This window comes from Scomber scombrus, chromosome 1 (genome assembly GCF_963691925.1).
Source record: "Scomber scombrus chromosome 1, fScoSco1.1, whole genome shotgun sequence".
NCBI classification, from domain to species: Eukaryota; Metazoa; Chordata; class Actinopteri; order Scombriformes; family Scombridae; genus Scomber; species Scomber scombrus.
In genome coordinates this window covers 17,193,005-17,210,260 of record NC_084970.1, presented here as the reverse complement: position 1 = coordinate 17,210,260, position 17,256 = coordinate 17,193,005, and the positions used below count along the sequence as shown (strand labels likewise).

At 39.2% G+C, this 17,256-nt stretch overlaps 1 protein-coding gene across 1 annotated transcript in view; it reads right to left on the bottom strand.

The window, feature by feature from the left end:
• The window catches only part of spon1a (spondin 1a), an 81,909-nt gene extending 65,100 nt beyond the window's left edge, over positions 1 to 16,809 (bottom strand). Inside the window, exons 1-3 of the mRNA XM_062417514.1 lie at positions 16,578 to 16,809; positions 15,453 to 15,559; positions 10,679 to 10,812 (exon numbers count right to left, since the gene is read on the bottom strand). Of these exons, the coding sequence (XP_062273498.1) occupies positions 10,679 to 10,812; positions 15,453 to 15,559; positions 16,578 to 16,809 (473 nt within the window). The remainder of the gene's footprint in view (positions 1 to 10,678; positions 10,813 to 15,452; positions 15,560 to 16,577) is intronic.
• Between the last annotated feature and the right edge of the window lie 447 nt (positions 16,810 to 17,256).

Genomic DNA, 17,256 nt, shown 5'->3' with positions numbered 1-17,256 from the left:
CGCTCTTCCAGCGCCGAAACTTTGTCCACCAAGTATTTGATTGATTCATGGTGCAATATTTCTGTGTCATGTAGCTCACCGACCCGGTGCTCCACCTGCTCCAATCTGCCGCTTGTTTTTTCTTGATCGACACGTAATTCCGTCATTTGCGCCATCATTATCTTTATATCTTTCACCGTTTCATCCCGAAAGACCTTGAAGTCCATTCTGAAGTCATTAATTTCTTTTGAGAGTGAAAGTTTCATATCAAGCAGCAGATCTTTTAAGTCCTTCTGGTCCGCCATGTGGGAAGTGACCGCTGCAAATTGTTTGGTGGAGCTTTTGTTTGCAGGTTTCTTTGTTGCAATGATTTTATTTACCACTGCGCCCGAGCGTAAAATCAACTTGGATTCGTCTTCCACTATCGAGTCGGACATGGGCGCAAGTGAAGCTAAATCACAGCACCATTTTCAATTCTTAGAGGGTTTAAGGAGACACGCGACTTACGCTACCGCTACCGCTGCCGCCAAAAATAAATAAATAAATGAACTCACGTTCTTGGCGCCTATCCTAAAGACGCCCTAAAACACCTTTTATGGCTATTCCTTCCGTTTCTGTGCTAGCAGGTGTTTTGCTCTAGGGGGATTCTGGATTACATCATTCACAGCTTCAAGTTCAGTAGTTTTCCACTTACTGGGTGCTTCCCCCTATCCTCAATAGCTGGTATTAGCTGTGTGGGCAATGTTAATCACAGATGTCTTTAGGTTCAATATTACCCATTTACTGTTATTACTGCATTCTTTTCTATAGTACTACTAATAATAATAATATAAAAGTATGGTATATATAATCACATATATTGTGGTTTCTCATACTTATTCAATTATAAGGTACTTATTCACTCACTAAATGCAGAATCACATACACCTTCTTCGTTTAACATAATGCCTTCAAATTTGAACATCTTCAGCAAATAATAGTCAACAATCAAGTGCCCTTTTAGCAGATACAACATTGCTCATTGTTAGTAATTATCACCAAATTTTACACTACAACACCAATGTATCCCAATCATGCTCTTTTATACACATTAACATACTGTCAGTCTTTAAACCATTTATTGCAAAAAATGGAAATACAGTTTTGCTTGGCACTGGTGGCTGTAATCTAAAATGCTCCCTGGATTAGCCAGCAGCATGCTAAACTAAAACGGGGAGCGCAATGCAGAAATCCCCGGTAAACAAGAGTTGGCCCAAGGCAAGACATTGAAATCCAGTTTGACCTTTGGGCTATGTTAGGACTCTGAACCAGAAAGGTGGTGGATGGGGTGGTTCAAGGCAAAGCTTTTCCAGCATCAGTGTGATTGGCAGCATTGATGTAGCAGGGATCGGTGTAGGAGGGGGTAATATTTAAATGGACCACCTTGTTGTGAGAATGGCTGTGATTGGCATGTGACTGATAAGGAATGCTGATTCAATCAACGGGCTGTCAGCTGATTACAGCTGGGGCATATGTCTTCCGTGTCCTGCATGAACTATATCATTTTCTGCGGTACTTGAACTACTAACCTAACACAGACAGCTAAACTGAATACACTCACATTATACTTTCATGATAGTATACCGCATGTACTGTATGAGAGAGTGACAGTATAAGTGACAGAGAATAGTGGTACGTTAAATTCAATTTTCTGATTGGCTTACATCCTTTTACATTGAGAGGAAGTGCAGGGTCATTAGAAGAGATGGTGACCTTGCTATCACCCTAACAAAACATGCTGAATTTTAAGCACTATCTTGAGTTAAATGCTCATCCGTTTGTCCTTATCAGCAGTTTCACAGAGCTGATACAGGATTTGATTTCAAGAGGGTGTAAGCCGCAACTGCCCAGTCAAACTGTTTTATTTAATCAAACACTCTCAGACACCACAATACTGTTCTTCATCACATACAATATCATTTTTTCTCACAAAAGATCATTCTCTGTCACACAAACATAAGTATACTCTTTTACAAACAGTTCACCCTCCCTTATACATTATACTAATTCACACAAACTACTACTCTTCTCTGACAAATACAATCTAATTTCTCTCTAAGACACAGTGTATCTTTACTCTGACTAAAATACAGCCTAATTCACTCACCTTCCCACTGTTTTGTCTCACATGCATTATACAGGGTGTATGGGTGTCTACGTGAGGTAATGATTTTGCATATGAGGGCAGGGAGCATGATTATGGCCAAAATGGCCCCACATATGTGGATGAAATGATTTAAGGTAAGCAACAGCACCAGCACATCTGTAATTGTTCACGCTTTAATTCAATCTCACCCCAATTTCACATATCTCGCTGAGAGAGAGGAGCACACTCTGCCTCACTGCTTGCCCACTTTCCTGGGCTGGCCAGACAATCAAGCAGAGTAATGCTTATTTAACATCCAATTTAAATTCTATCTCACTTTGCCGGATCCACACCACGGCCGATCCCAATCACCCCAAACGTGCACTGATTTGAATGTGTGTGAGTGAAAGTGTGTGTGCGCGTGTGTGGGAGCTTAATAAAAATAGAGAGAAAAAGAGAGAGAAAATGGTGAGAGAGGAAAAAGCAAAAAGAGATTTTGTCTTTCTACGACTACATTTGCATTTGTATGCCCAATGTACAGTACTAGTCAAAAGTTTGGACACACTTTCTCGTTAAAGGGAACTTATAAAAATAAATAATAAATTCTTATTTTGTTCAATCTGCTCCTGCTACAAACAGAGATTACATTAATCCTATTTTTTGTCTGCTCATGCTGCAAACAAAATTTAGGGGAAAAAAAGAAACACTTCAGAGGCAATACTTAGAACCAGTGCACAAAACGCAAATATTTGTGGGTCTGCTTGACTATACTGAAGTGCCTGAGGTCTGTCTTGTCATTGTGTTAAAGGAGATAAACTGGTTCTGACAGCTGCATGTGGTTGTGACATTCATCTGATCACTGATATACTGTCTCACTCAGACAGCCATCAGTACTAACGCACTACCCTTAATATCATATGCCAGAGGGAGATGACAAATAAATTGCTTCCCAACTATAAATGGAAAGATAAAAGATTTTGGCAACTTCAATGGTGACTGCAATATATGGACTATATTCTGATGTGACTTACTCTGGCTCTGTTTAACAAGCAGGGTGAAGTCAACAGATTCAGCTGTGACAGTAGCTCCTGACTAGGGTTCTACTTTTTTGTCATCGGACAATTGCAGGTAATGTATGATTTCATCATTAAGTGTGCCCTGATGAGCAGAATGGAAGCCAATTTATTTTTAATCCAATTAGACATAAAAATAAACATTTGATTTCAAAGAGGCAGTAGAATATAATTCCATTACAAACAGAATATAACTGAGAAATCATCACACTGAAAAATAACATTTTCAATGACTTTTTCATCTGGTTGAAAATTGTCTGTTGCTGTTCGTACTAGGGTTGCGTTCTGATGGCTGGTTCCATTTTGGATATGGTTGATGAAAATACCTTTATTAATTGAATTACGCACACTGAAAGCAGCACTCCAGTATTTGAGGCGAATAAATAAACAAGGTTTAAAACTTCTACTATTACAATGTAACACTACATCTCATACTAGGAGCTTGGAGGACTCTACAGGGGTCTTAGTGTAGTGTTGCACCTGAATCCCAACCCAGTCTCACAACAGTTTGGGAAATAGTTATGAAATTTAAACTATTGTTTTGTGTAAATGGACATGAACTTTCCAATTTGTTTCTGACTGACACATTCCAAGTCTATATAATGTACAAATGTCCATGTTTGGAGGTGGCAGGTTGGGTGGATGTGTAGATACAAAAGTGGCAAAAGTTCTGCTGCAGGAGACCACTGTTTGCCTCTCGTCTCCAGCCGCAAGTGTCACATTTCCAACTGCAAATCAGGACATTTCTTTGTACTGATGTTTATGTTGCCGTGACGATGAAGGTTGCCTAACTTTATCGTTTAACCCAAACGATTATCTTTCCCTACACCTAACCAAGTGGTTTGTGTGCCAAAACCTAAACAGACCTTACAATGCTGTCACATCATAAAACGTTATTTTTTAACAGTAATGATGTGTAATTATTTCAGTGGAGCATGCACAAAAAAGACTTTGATCTGAAATACAGAATATTCAAAGTTGTGCTGAAAGGCACAAAAAAGGAAAATTCATGTTCGAGTACACAAATACATAGAACAAATTTCATGACTATTTCACAAACTGCTGTTGAGATTCTGTTGTGTATCCATATTTAACAGTGATTTTAAATTTTACTGAGCACACCCTGAGTCACTGCTGTAAGGTGACTCAGGGTCAAAAATCTTTTTTTGTTGATGTTACTTTAAGCTGTGCAATGGTTAGTTTCACAACACCGCAGCAAACCATCAACGTGTCTATAGAATACTGAGTGTAATACTAGCAATAGACACAACGTGAATCAAATCTTGGCGTGATTTGATACTAGTATGTAAGAATGCCAAAAATAACTGGACTCCATGGTAAGAGTTTCAAACGTCAGTGCAGAGTTCAGAATTTTGAATGAGCATCCTGGTCTGAGCCTATCATCACAGACCAACCTTAGACAAAACCAAACCACCAATCTCAGTCTTTCCATCTAGAAGACAGCAACTGCCTATCAATTATACTGCATCAAACCACTTGAGAGGAGCAAGATTCCTGGTACAACATATGAGTCACAGGGGCTTTCTAACAGAAACACACACATGCCACACAGGCACATACACTTTGAATTTCATAGACATATGTTATTGTTTTTTAATATATAAACAGCCATGATATTTTACAGGCAGGCAAACTGACAGGCAGAACTCTTCTGAGATACAAAGTGAAATTAAAAACAAACATTTACCCTGCCTGTGATGGTAATGAAATTGTCCTATCTAAGATAATCTACAATATGAGCAACCATTTCATGTTTATGTTGTTTCCTCCTTTCACTGAGCATACAGTATGTGTCTATTTATGTCTCCATGCTTCGTTGTTGGTATGGACTATGTGATAACACAGTCTAAGGTACGAGCGTCTACCAACTGAACAGTTTTTATATATATAAAGCCTGCACTTGTTAGTTACAGGAGTTGTACCTCTTCAATCAAAAAGACTTTATTAAAACGTTTGTGGTGTGGGAGCACAGAGGCACACAAAAAACCTTGTCATCATTATGACTGCCGGCTAAGGGAAAGAGCGGTGACAAATACCCACTGCCAGCCTGTAATCGTGATTTTCAGATCCATCTCTTTTGAACTGTAAGCTTCTCACTCTCACCCTCCCTACTACACCCTGGTATTTCATCCACAAGTCTTTCCAGGCTATGAACTCTGTCGCACTTTCAACTTTGTCCTCAATTTACACTATAAAAAGAAACCTATTACCACCACTTAATTTAATGCATGGTTACAAGATACAAAATTATGTATATGTACACACACATATGTATATGTGTGTGTGTATATTTAAATATGGTGTATAAAAATACATACACACACCAACACACACAGACACACAGACACACACACACACACACACACACACACACATAGATATAAATAATGTAATGATTTAGATCAAAATTTGAAGTTGCAAACACTATTTTAATAATAATAATAAGAAACATAATAATGTTGGTAATTATATCAATTTAATATTGTGTCATTTGAACTCAAATTTCGCATTCATTGATTTAAAATGGAATTCAAATTGTGGTAACTTAATGAAATTGGCTTGATCACTTAATTTCTATTCACCTTGAGTGCAGGATTTCAAGTCCCCTCTCCTTCCCCACCCACTTTATATGCTTGGTTTGTTCAAGGACCCATAGGCTGAAAAAATATGGCACAGATACAAAGAGCATTTTCAAGGTGAGTATCATTTCATTTACAAATTATACTAAAGAATATCTTTGGGCATGCTCTCAATTGTGATATGACCAATAGTCGACCCATGTACAGAGGTTAGGCTCCACCTGTTACACACAACTTCATGGAATCTGTTGTACTATTACATATCCCTTAGGCTAATAATATTTAGCAGTGTAATCTGGCCATACTGCCCTTAGCAGTTCTCATTTGAGTTGTGGAAAGGAACAGCATGTTTCAAATTCATGTATCACTAAGCATAGTTTTGACAATGGTCTGTGCTTGCAACTTCAGTTTTATATACATATATTGACATATAATGACAAAGATGTAACTGTAAAAATTTAACTTAATCTTGACTGTGATGGATTATCTATCTGCTGCAAGTTTTAATTCTCTGCAAGACCTCTGCTTGAGGTATCTTTGAAATGCATGTTGTTGGCAGTCACCCATGCTCTTGATCCTTTCCCCCTTTTTGTTAAATAGCACAATACAATTTAAGTATGCAGAGAAGTAGTCACCCCCTGCCTTTTTGTTTACTTTGAAGAGAAGGAGGAGGACACTGGGCACAGTGTAAACACAAAGGGCAGAAGCCTGCTCCTGCACTGCTCCCTGTGGGTTCAAATTTCAAATTCTAAAGAATATTGCACTACTGGCTGCATGCCAATCAGTCATGTCAACGATATGAGCGATTGTCAGTTCAGTAATGGCATGGGAAAACCCATACCCTAACCCTAACGTTTGACAAGTGGCTGCTGCTCCTAACTTAACCAGTTCACTTTAACATATGTTCATTGTCTGAGACCTGCAAAAAATTTAGGTAAATACCCAGATCTAGTGACCAAATCAATGTCAAGTAAAAAACAAATATAATAAAAGAAAAACAAAACATAAAATCTAAATATTTTTGATTGATTCTGGCAGGGCAGATCAGAACCCTGTCCGGCTTGCGATGTGTTGAGCACTTACACTTCCTTAAGAAATTGAAAATGTGCTTTGCGGTATATTGTAAAAGGGTTTCTTTTTTTGTTTTGTTTTTTTACAGATTATTCTAGCCATATTAACTAAACCTCTTTTAGTTTGGATATTAAATAAGTGCACCTGAAATCCTAGTTATAAAACTGTGCATTTACAAAACTAGGGTAAGTATGGTATGTGAAAGCTGATAATAATCAATATTAATGGTAATATTAATAATGAAATAGTTTCAAGGTTTTCAGATCTCAAGAATTATTGAGTAACATGTAATGATAACCATTAGTAATGATGGACACAACTACAAAAAAAAAGACCCAAGCTGTGATAAATTTCTCATTGCATCAACCTTCAATAAACAGCATGTATGTTAAAGACGCCTTTGGCTTTGCCATAGTTGGCTCTTGTCTCAACACCACTCCTTACTGACTTCATTTTAAGCCACTGAAAACCCTCTTAAAAATGTATTTAAGTAAAGCAAGTCAATATAGTCACAGAATATGCTATTTTATTTGTGTGATAAATGTAATATGTTATCTTACTATTTTCGTATTTTGCAAAATTCAGTATAATTTATCTGGTAGTAATTTGTCGAGCTTATCGATACAACCTGTTTATTAAGCTCTTTGATGATTTATGTGTGTGTATTGTATGTGTGTAAGAGTTCGAATATGATAAGGGATGGCTCTATTGATCAATTCACTGCCCTAATAAACACAGTCGAAAAAGTCAGCAGTAATCATCCAAATCATTAACCTATCATTTATTAGGCCTTGATACCAATTTTCATTACTAGCCTTGTAACCAGTCTACCCCAGGATCTGGAATACACAATTTACATCTGTGTTGTTGTTGTTGTTGTTGTTGTTGTTGTTGTTGTTGTTGTTGTTGTTGTTGTTGTTTTAAGATTTAAACATCATGTTGTCAAATACACTGCAGTGCCAAATAAAGCTAAAAATTACTGAATAAAATCAAATTTTTAAGTTGCCACTTAACACAATTTGTGTTCGTAATTATGGTAACTAAGTATATTATACTTGAAAATTCCTAATTGGAACAACTTAATATTTATGAATAATCAACTTAAAAAACATGTGTTTATGCAGCCAATTATTAAGTACATGGTACATCCCGCTGGTCTCTATGAGGAGAATAGATGTGCCATACAGCACCACCTCCTGTGAGAAAACTGATGAGATCATAGTGAAGATGAAAACAAAGAGGAACGCAAGAGGGGAAGAAAGAAAGAATGACAGACAACGTAAAGCTCAGAAGTTATTGAGAGAGCAGGTCATGAAGATACGCTGCATAAGAGAGAGTAGAAGGACTGGAAAGCACAGAGACGTAGAAAAGAGAAACAGTCTGTAGCAGTCACATAATAAAATACATTACTAAGAAATGTAACCTTTTTGTCACCCCTTTTGTGCATAAGAACAGCATACAGTAGATGTAAACCATGCAGCAGAGAATCCAATTGAAAATAAAAAATTACAAGTTGCACTGATAAGAGGGCTTTCTCTTTTACAGTACCTCAGTATCTTTCCAGCCTCTGTACTCTCATTATTTCCCCACAGTCCTGGATTAATAAACGGATTTCTGCCATGATCTGTCTTCAGCTGAACATGACTACTCTTCTGTATCCAAGCAAGCCCAGAGGACACACAACAGCAGAATTGATCGGTGTCAATCAGCCATGTAAGTAATAAAGGTAATGAATAGTTTAAGAAGCCAAATGGGAATGAAAACGTGATATGACATTCTGCACTAACTTAGCTCGGGGGACGGGATGTAATGAAAGAGTGTTACTATACATGCAGACTTGATATATGGTGGTAACACAGCTCACAATCCCACAGTGCAGTAGCACCATACATTACATGATTGAAACTCATATTTAATTCTGGATGACAGAATTTCTATAAATGTGAGCTAGGTAACCAATCTTAAAAAGTGTTTATCCACAATTCTGATATGAAATATAGGGTAAGAATTTACGAAAGAACGTAAAAACGAAAGACCTGAAATCATCTGATAACTGTTATCACTATCAATTTACATAAAACTTTGAAATATCAACATAAAAAATGAAGATATATTATATAAAGTTTTACAGGATTTTCCTTAACAAAAAAAGTAGACTCATACAAAAGTAATCCCTCTCAGACATCACTTATGACTAAGAAGTGTGTGGTGGTGTATTTATCTGCAGAGACTCTGCCTGTATTTTCTTATTATTACTGTGTTCAGGATATTTCTGGGTGTCAACCTTTGGGTAGTAGGTGTGGGCCCCAGCCAATAACAGCACACCGGATGTGAGATTGGGCTGGTAGTAAAGCGACCAGGTTCCATTGCTGCCTATGTTTCACTCCTCCACTCCACTCTGCTCTGTCTTTGTGTCATAGATGTATAAAGAGCTGCAGGTCTGCTTGACAGAGGATGGGCTGAGCTACACACACACAGAGCAGAGAGGCCACAGCAGACAAGATGAAGCTTTGTGTTCACACAAAATCTGGCAATGTGGCACCTTTCCGCAGGGTTGTGCAGAGGTGTGGACATGTTTATTTGTGCTTTAGAACATAACCGCCATGAAAAACCAAGAATCACATCTTTGTTCTCACCAGCATCGCTCACTTCTTTCATTCACTCTAGCTCACTCGACCACTACTGCTCTCTCTCTCTCTCTCTTTCTCTCTTTTGCTCACTCTTTGAGCGGGGGAAGAGGGGTCAACTTTGAATGCTATGAGTTTGCAAACACTAGACCCACAGGTCAGTCTATTTAACGCTTTGCTCATAGAGACTAAGGAAAATCTCCCAGGTTTTGTTTTAAAATTGCATGGAAAGAATAAGAGAGTTTAAAAGAAACCCTGCATCAAAGAACCAATCAAAAGTCTGTAAGGCCACTGTTCATATTGAGACAGGGACATGCAGTTCACTACGGAGGAAAATGTAAGGGGTGTAGGTTTGTTACAGTTAATATACAGTATAAAATCAACATTTGCACTGAAAATCCAACAAAAATCCTACTCACTAACTAAACAACCTTTAAAAGCTCTCTTGACTGCAAGATGCAGCTAGAATCCCACTGTCATGAACCACTGTCACTGCTATTTGATGGAATTACGTGACTTGTGAAAATCTGACCTGGCCATGATCATGGCAGGAAATTCAGACGAGACAAGAACCTGGTCGCGACAGAAAATGGCAGAGTATCAGAAGGTAGATATCAAGCTAAACATCATTACAACTACACTACATACAACTACACTGCAACAGCAAATAATGCGCAGCAAGTACACACAATTACATACATCATTTAATCTTGTATCACAACTGACTGCACACCATGCCTCATGCCATCTTTCACATGGCAATTATTGTACTCCAAGAGAAGAACTGCAGAAGACTAAATGACCTAGAGAACAATAAAAGGACATATTCCTCTTTATTTGACCACTACAGCGATTTGGACTACAATGTCATCCTAACAAAGTCAAATCAACTTTACTGAGGGTTGAAAATCACCAAAGTTAGAGCTGGAGACTGCCAAATTGGAATAAACCATTTCCAAAACATACCATATATTTTTATAAGGATAAACCATTTTTACCTTCTCAAAAAGGAAAAAAAAGCCATTTGAGAGTTTGACTGGGACTGACAATTCAGCTGGGGGCTATTGTGGAGGGTAGGCAGCCTTCTTATCCACATTATCTGACCTCTTGCCACATTTAATTTAATTCACCACATACAAGGAATCTAACTTCAAATATAACTGAAAATGTTTTGTATGAGTTAAACCACTGCTGTATACATACTTGAGGAAAACACAACCAGAGCCACTAGGGGGTGCAGTCCAAAACACCTGGATGCTGGTGCGTCTGCGAGGAGTGCTTTCTGTCACTGCAGAAGGGCAGTTAGTCATAAACTGTGTTTCTTCCTCATCAATTATCTGTAGAGCAAGCACACACATACAAACACAAACACACACACGCACAAGGAGAGAGAGAGACATTAAAAGAGATTAGTAATGAATATAAATATCCTCAGACAAGATTTGCTTCATAAGTACTTCAAACATCCACATATGACTTTACTCATTAGTTCTTGGATCACTTCAAATTAATTTCCTCTCTCACTGTCAGTTCAAGTGCCTATAAAAAACATAATTAGTCACTGAAACTGACATTAATTACACATTTTCAGGACACATGAAGTGATTTCATCCAAAAAAACAAGACCACACAAACAAACAAACAAGAATAAACAACCTTGTGGTTTGACAATTATTATAAAGCCAGATGTGGGCACAAACACATCTGGCTTTTCCACCTGTTATGTTGCACTGGTCTAAATTCAGGTTCAAACACCTGTCCGTATGTGTGTGTGTGTGTGTGTGTGTGTGTGTGTGTGTGTGTGTGTGTGTGTGTGTGTGTGTGTGTGTGTGTGTGTGTGTGTGTGTGTGTGTGTGTGTGTGTGTGTGTTTGTGTGTGTGTTTGTGCTTGTGTACGTGCATGCATGTGTGCGTGCATGCATGTGTGCGTGCATTAAAACCCATCCTGGGGTTTGGGACCCCTCCAACTCATCACAAAGTAAACTGAAATTGACTGAATTTGACAGGATAGCAGAGACAACATGAGAGGTTTGGGCATAAAATCACTCCATACTGGAACTGCTCACAATCCATAGATATATGGGGTTGCAAGTAGACACTGCTTAATTTTAAGCAGAGTGTATCAAAGTCACAGGGAAAGAGGAGTTGATGGTTGTGGCAAAATAATTTGAAAATTTCCTGATTAATTGTCATTGTGTTGGAGAGATTAGCTCAAACTTCTAACCCAATCGAGTGCATGGTTGAAACATTGCACTTTCCTCATCTTGAATGAGAAGACACTTTACTTTTAAAGATAAAAATGCATTTCCAATTTTTTCCAAACTTACAAATACATCAGATGAGCTGTAACATTTGCACCTGCTGACATATCGTCCCTCTTAGTGGGATGAACATTAAAAAAACAAGTCCTGAAACTCTTTGGGTCAAACTGAGGTGTCCGAATACATGCTGCCCTCTTTACTCGGGTGCACACCTGAGATACTCAGGTTTCATTGATTTTAACTGGACAGAAAATTAGTAGAGCAAATTGTATGTGGGAGCGCAGCCAGCAGGCTAAAATTCATTGACCAAAAACCAAGTATCTGCTTTATAGGAAGTGACATCAGGGCATCAGGGCAGTAAAGACAGGGAACTTTCTCACTCCATAAAGCTGTCAGCAGAGAATTTTCTTTGTCATGCCATGTTATGAATGAGTTCCCTCTGAAAGTGGATTGTGTAAGGATGTGCATGTGTGTGGGTGTGTGTGTGTGTGTTTGTGTGTGTGTGTGTGTGTGTGTGTGTGTGTGTGTGTGTGTGTGTGTGTGTGTGTGTGTGTGTGTGTGTGTGTGTGTGTGTGTGTGTGTGTGTGTGTGTGTGTGTGTGTGTGTGTCTGTGTCTGTGTTTGTATGTGTGTAAGAGTCAGTGAGCGGGAGAGAGGGGAGCCTGCCTGTGTGCGTGCGTGTGGGTGTGTGTGTGTGTGTGTGTAGACTGATAGATTATACCCCCCCCCTGTTCCCATGGTTTCTTACAGGCATCCTGGGCTGGCCTGACTGGACAGCAACACATGTTAAAATCAGTGAAGCCTAATGGAAATGCATTAAACACCATCTGCAAAAAGAACCAACTAATTTGCTGAAAAATGACCTATGACCCACTTCATCTTGTACAAGTTTGCATCTCTCCACTGACACATGTCACAAATGATTGGAGAAATGATGTATGCATTTGGATTTATGGAAAAAATGTGTGTATCAGATATCAGAAGTGTTTGGCTTTAGCTACTATACTTGTCAGGCCCAAACAATAACATTTCAAATCAATCTAAAATAACATGAAATATTTGAAAAAGGGAATGCAACTGTCACAATGTAAACAGAAGTTAAATGACACGTCTCTTTGTTGCCTCATTGTCAAATCCTTTGGGATGTGAAGATGATGCACCCATGATATCTGTTATGATCATGTCACGTGTTGCACTCAAAAAGGCACAGACTTCACCCCTCACATGGCCATTTGCCTTTTCTTGTACTATCATCCCACCCTGCTGAGAACCATTGTCTCATCTTATATCACCAGCATTGCCCACTGGATTACACTCTTGCCAACAAACACAGACACACAAACATACACACACAGTGGCAGCTGACCTCCCCAGAGAGCTCAATAAAAGTGCTTTTCATCAAGTCGGGAGCTGTCCTGAGACGGCTGAGATGGGGCACACCAGCAGATTTCAAATGAGCTGTATGTTAAATAAAGCCTGACGTCTTCTATTGCAGCTTTTCCTTTTCTTTCTTCTCAATGCCTGGAGGCCGGCCCACCCAGAGCTCTTTCAGAATGGAGGAATGGTGTGTGTGTGTGTGTGTGTGTGTGTGTGTGTGTGTGTGTGTGTGTGTGTGTGTGTGTGTGTGTGTGTGTGTGTGTGTTTGTGCGTGCTTGCGTATGTACGTGCGTGCGTGCGTGTGTGTGTTTTGGACATAAAAGACATCAAACATGAAAGACTAACTGAGCAGGTGATTATAGAGGGATATCTCCTTGGACAGCAGTTTATTTTTACTGTTGTGTCACATGGTGCCTGTAACAAGACAGGTGATCATCTGCAGCTGTGAAAGAGACCTTCGACATCTTTAAACCTAGCTGTAGTCTAATCAAAGGCAGGTCCCAGTAATGACATAGCCATTCTTTTTACTTTTGATGCCAACATCTGAAGGCTATGGTCAGACATCTATCTATCACATCTAGCATTATGCACCCCATAGTATAACATTCAGTCTCATCCATGTGTGGAGAAAAGTGACTGAACATGACTAAATGATGTAGTGTTTCCCCTTTTTACACTTGATGTTTAGCGCCTTGTCACACCACGCTACATTCTGCCATATGGCTGAGGAGCATGCTCAAGGCTGGCACTAAATAACAACAGCATGAAATCAATTGCAAGGACAAATAAAACGGGGGGAAAAACTTGCTGGCATTAATTCTGGGCAATGAGATGTGAGGTGCACACAGGACAAAAATAAATGTTCCAGTTTTTGATGTCCTCCCATATTCAAGGTTCAGGTTCACAGAGAGTGCCACAGCATGGCAGTAACTGTGATCAGTGCAGCCTGAGGGCTGCTGTGCAGACCTCCCCATGTATTGTACTACAGATTCAATAAAACAATGTGGGAACAGACTGAAGCCGACAGGTTCACAAGAGTCTGAAAAAGAACTCCACATGCACTGTTAAATCTGTTTAACAACTGCCTCTTTACAAGGACATCTAAGAAAACATACAGGATGATTTCAAGTTCTGGGCAAGGACAAAGAATAAAACTGAATGCCTGTGAGAATGTGTCTTTATTTTCTAATCAGAACATTGTACCATATTGTATCTCTATCAGAACTATTCTATTCTCCAGTAGTTATCCAACACTTTGGTACTTGATATAAGTAGAACCAATTGCTCAGTTCTTTTCAAATCCTTTGAAAACAGGATGTCATCTCGCACACTGTAAGCTCTGTGAATTTCTTGAAACTGCAGCTTTGACTTGGATGAAATAAACATTGAGAGGTCATAGTAAGCTAAAAGGCATAAGAGCAGAACAAGAACCAGTGAAGAAGAATGAATTTAAAGGGTATGACTGTAATCCTATACACTATGAATGTGTTGTTAAGGCATCTACAGACATGATATTAAGCTGTATGGATGGAATTATACTTATTTTGTGTAACATTTTAGGAATAGTTTTTAGTTTTATCATTGTAACTTGATTATACTCCTTACTCTCTATATTCACACACCCATACACCATCAACCAATGTTCTCCTTCTCTCCTCTACACTACTGCTCACACTACATTCACATATTTGGCCATGATCACATGTGTGTAACAGAACCAGTTTGCCTTCTCTCTCTTTCTTTCTCACTCTTGGCGGTCCAACTCTGTTTTCTGCCTCCTCCCAACATTACTCCAACTGGAACTGCCTGTATAAAATGCTAATTAGCCTCTCTACTACAGCAATTGCACACTCCCTACATACATGTAGACCTGCTTGTGTTCACACAGCTTCTCAAATTCTCCACACGTGTACTTCCACAGCATGGGAAAAAAACTGTATGCTCTTTCCATATGATATATCAAGCTCATTAGAGGAGGTGAGGTGAGAATAATCACACTCTGACATGTGAAGACAGGAAGGCTGTGCAAAGAAAAATCTGTCAAACTCGCGCCCGCCCCCCCTCATCTACAGTAAGATGAGTCTATTTTTTTCCTGTTTTCTTCACACGTCATGCGCCGTGCTTGTGCTTGAGTCCAGAGAAAAGATGGTGTTGATGTTACAGTTAAGTCAAGTGTGGTTTACTGTGCTGCTTTTCCATTTTTCTTCTGACATACTGTGAGCGGACTGTGGAGGGGTGGTTAATTAGTTACCATGTAACAGCGTGATGATGATAATAGAGGAAAATCCATATCATTTGATTCTGACTATACCGGCTTTATTATCTTTAGCTGCTACCTTACCTGGAAATTTCCAATGTAGTCCTCGTCCTTGTCTCCTTCTGCACCCTCCCTCAAGGCAATGAGGGTGAACCCTCTAAAGTAGGAGGGGCTGGATGCAATCAGAGTCACTGGATGGAGGCAAACAAGAATGACAGCAAGCATGAATTGTCAGAGAATTAAGTGCAACTATAATACTCAGTCCAACACAGTAGAGGACATAATTAACCACCTGCCTGAGTAATGTTATATTTAGAAATAGCAACAGAAGATTTGTTGAGCTTTGATGTTTAAAGTCTGAGATATTCTGATATAACTGTAATTATTATTTTTTGCACAATAAAATGTTCCACCTTCTTGAGGGTACGGTTCAGATAACAGTTATATAATGGCTCAGTCTAGACCTGGCAGTATTATCAAAAAAAATGTTCAAGAAAATGTTGTTGAGCTTTTTTCAATCTAGCAAGAGCAAGTTAATTTACTTCTGGGAAAATGTGATTTGCTGTACTTTACAACTTTATCAGTAAGTTGAGATAAGTCTTTTAGACTTCAAAATGACTCATTTCTACTGCAGGTGAAAGCTTTTAATTGCAAAAATGTAATTTCCGACCCCCCCAATTAGAGGTAATTGAATTATGTGATTTGGATTATATGAAACTGTTAATGATTAAATCAGGAAAGAATGAACCAAATGCAGTGCAACGGGACCGGGATAGCATGAGCCTTTGAGATTCACAGCAGATGGCACATGCACTAACTTTCACTTTAGACAAAAGCAAGGCACTGCTGGCTTCACGAAATCTTTTTTAACTACGAGAATACCCAAGACCATAAAAGGAGATCGAAGAGGGACTATTAAAAAAACATTTTACATTTTTTTGATAAAGGTATTTTTAAGGTGTACCAAATTTTAGAGAAGACTGAAATCAATCATGATTTAATAGGGCTATTTAATTTCCCATTTCTTCATAATGGATGCAGGGTTGTCTGCAACAAAAATATTAACATTGACTCACCAAATATTGTTTACTGTCAGGGATACAGAAAAGACGCATCAAAAGTAGACTCAACAAACTTATTGTAAGTTGCATATCCCGCTATGTTTATTTGACAGTACGCACAGCAAGCTCTTATATCTGGCGGACAAACCTCTGTATGTGCTCCCTGGCTGATAGCTCTCCGGGTCTCCCTCAACACGGAGGCGAAACTCGTTGTTGCTATCCTTCCGATTGCCCTGAGCTCGTAATATTCGAAAACAATAGCCGTCTCCCTTCCCGACTCTCTCAGAGGGCTCCTCGGTGAATGCAAACATATTACACGCTGCGGTGGAGAGGAAGCAGAGCAGGACCATAACGCGTGGATGTAGCCCGGTTGCCATCATCATGACGGCTGCAAGCTGATGCGCGGAGATGGAAGAAATATTGTCTTCAGGATGAGAAAGGTTTTGTTTTCTCCTGAATGTGAAACAAACTTGCCAAGAGGACTTCTGCTCTGCTAGGAGGGTAGATCCATAGGCTACTGGTGTGTGTGTGTGTGTGTATGTGTGAGAGAGAGAGAGAGAGAGAGAGAGAGAGAGAGAGAGAGAGAGAGAGAGAGAGAGAGAGAGAGAGAGAGAGAGAGAGAGAGATGCTGTGCACTCGCTCTAGGAGAAGTGCACACTGCGCGCCGCCAGTTAGACTGAGCAGGATAGTAGGGGTCCGGGGCAATAGCCAAGAAATGCGCGTTGCGTCTCCACGGCCACAGCTATTTACAAACCTACTAGCGAAGAACACTGTGAACCAACAAACTGAGGACAAAGACAAACATTCCTACCAATGTGGGCCGGGAA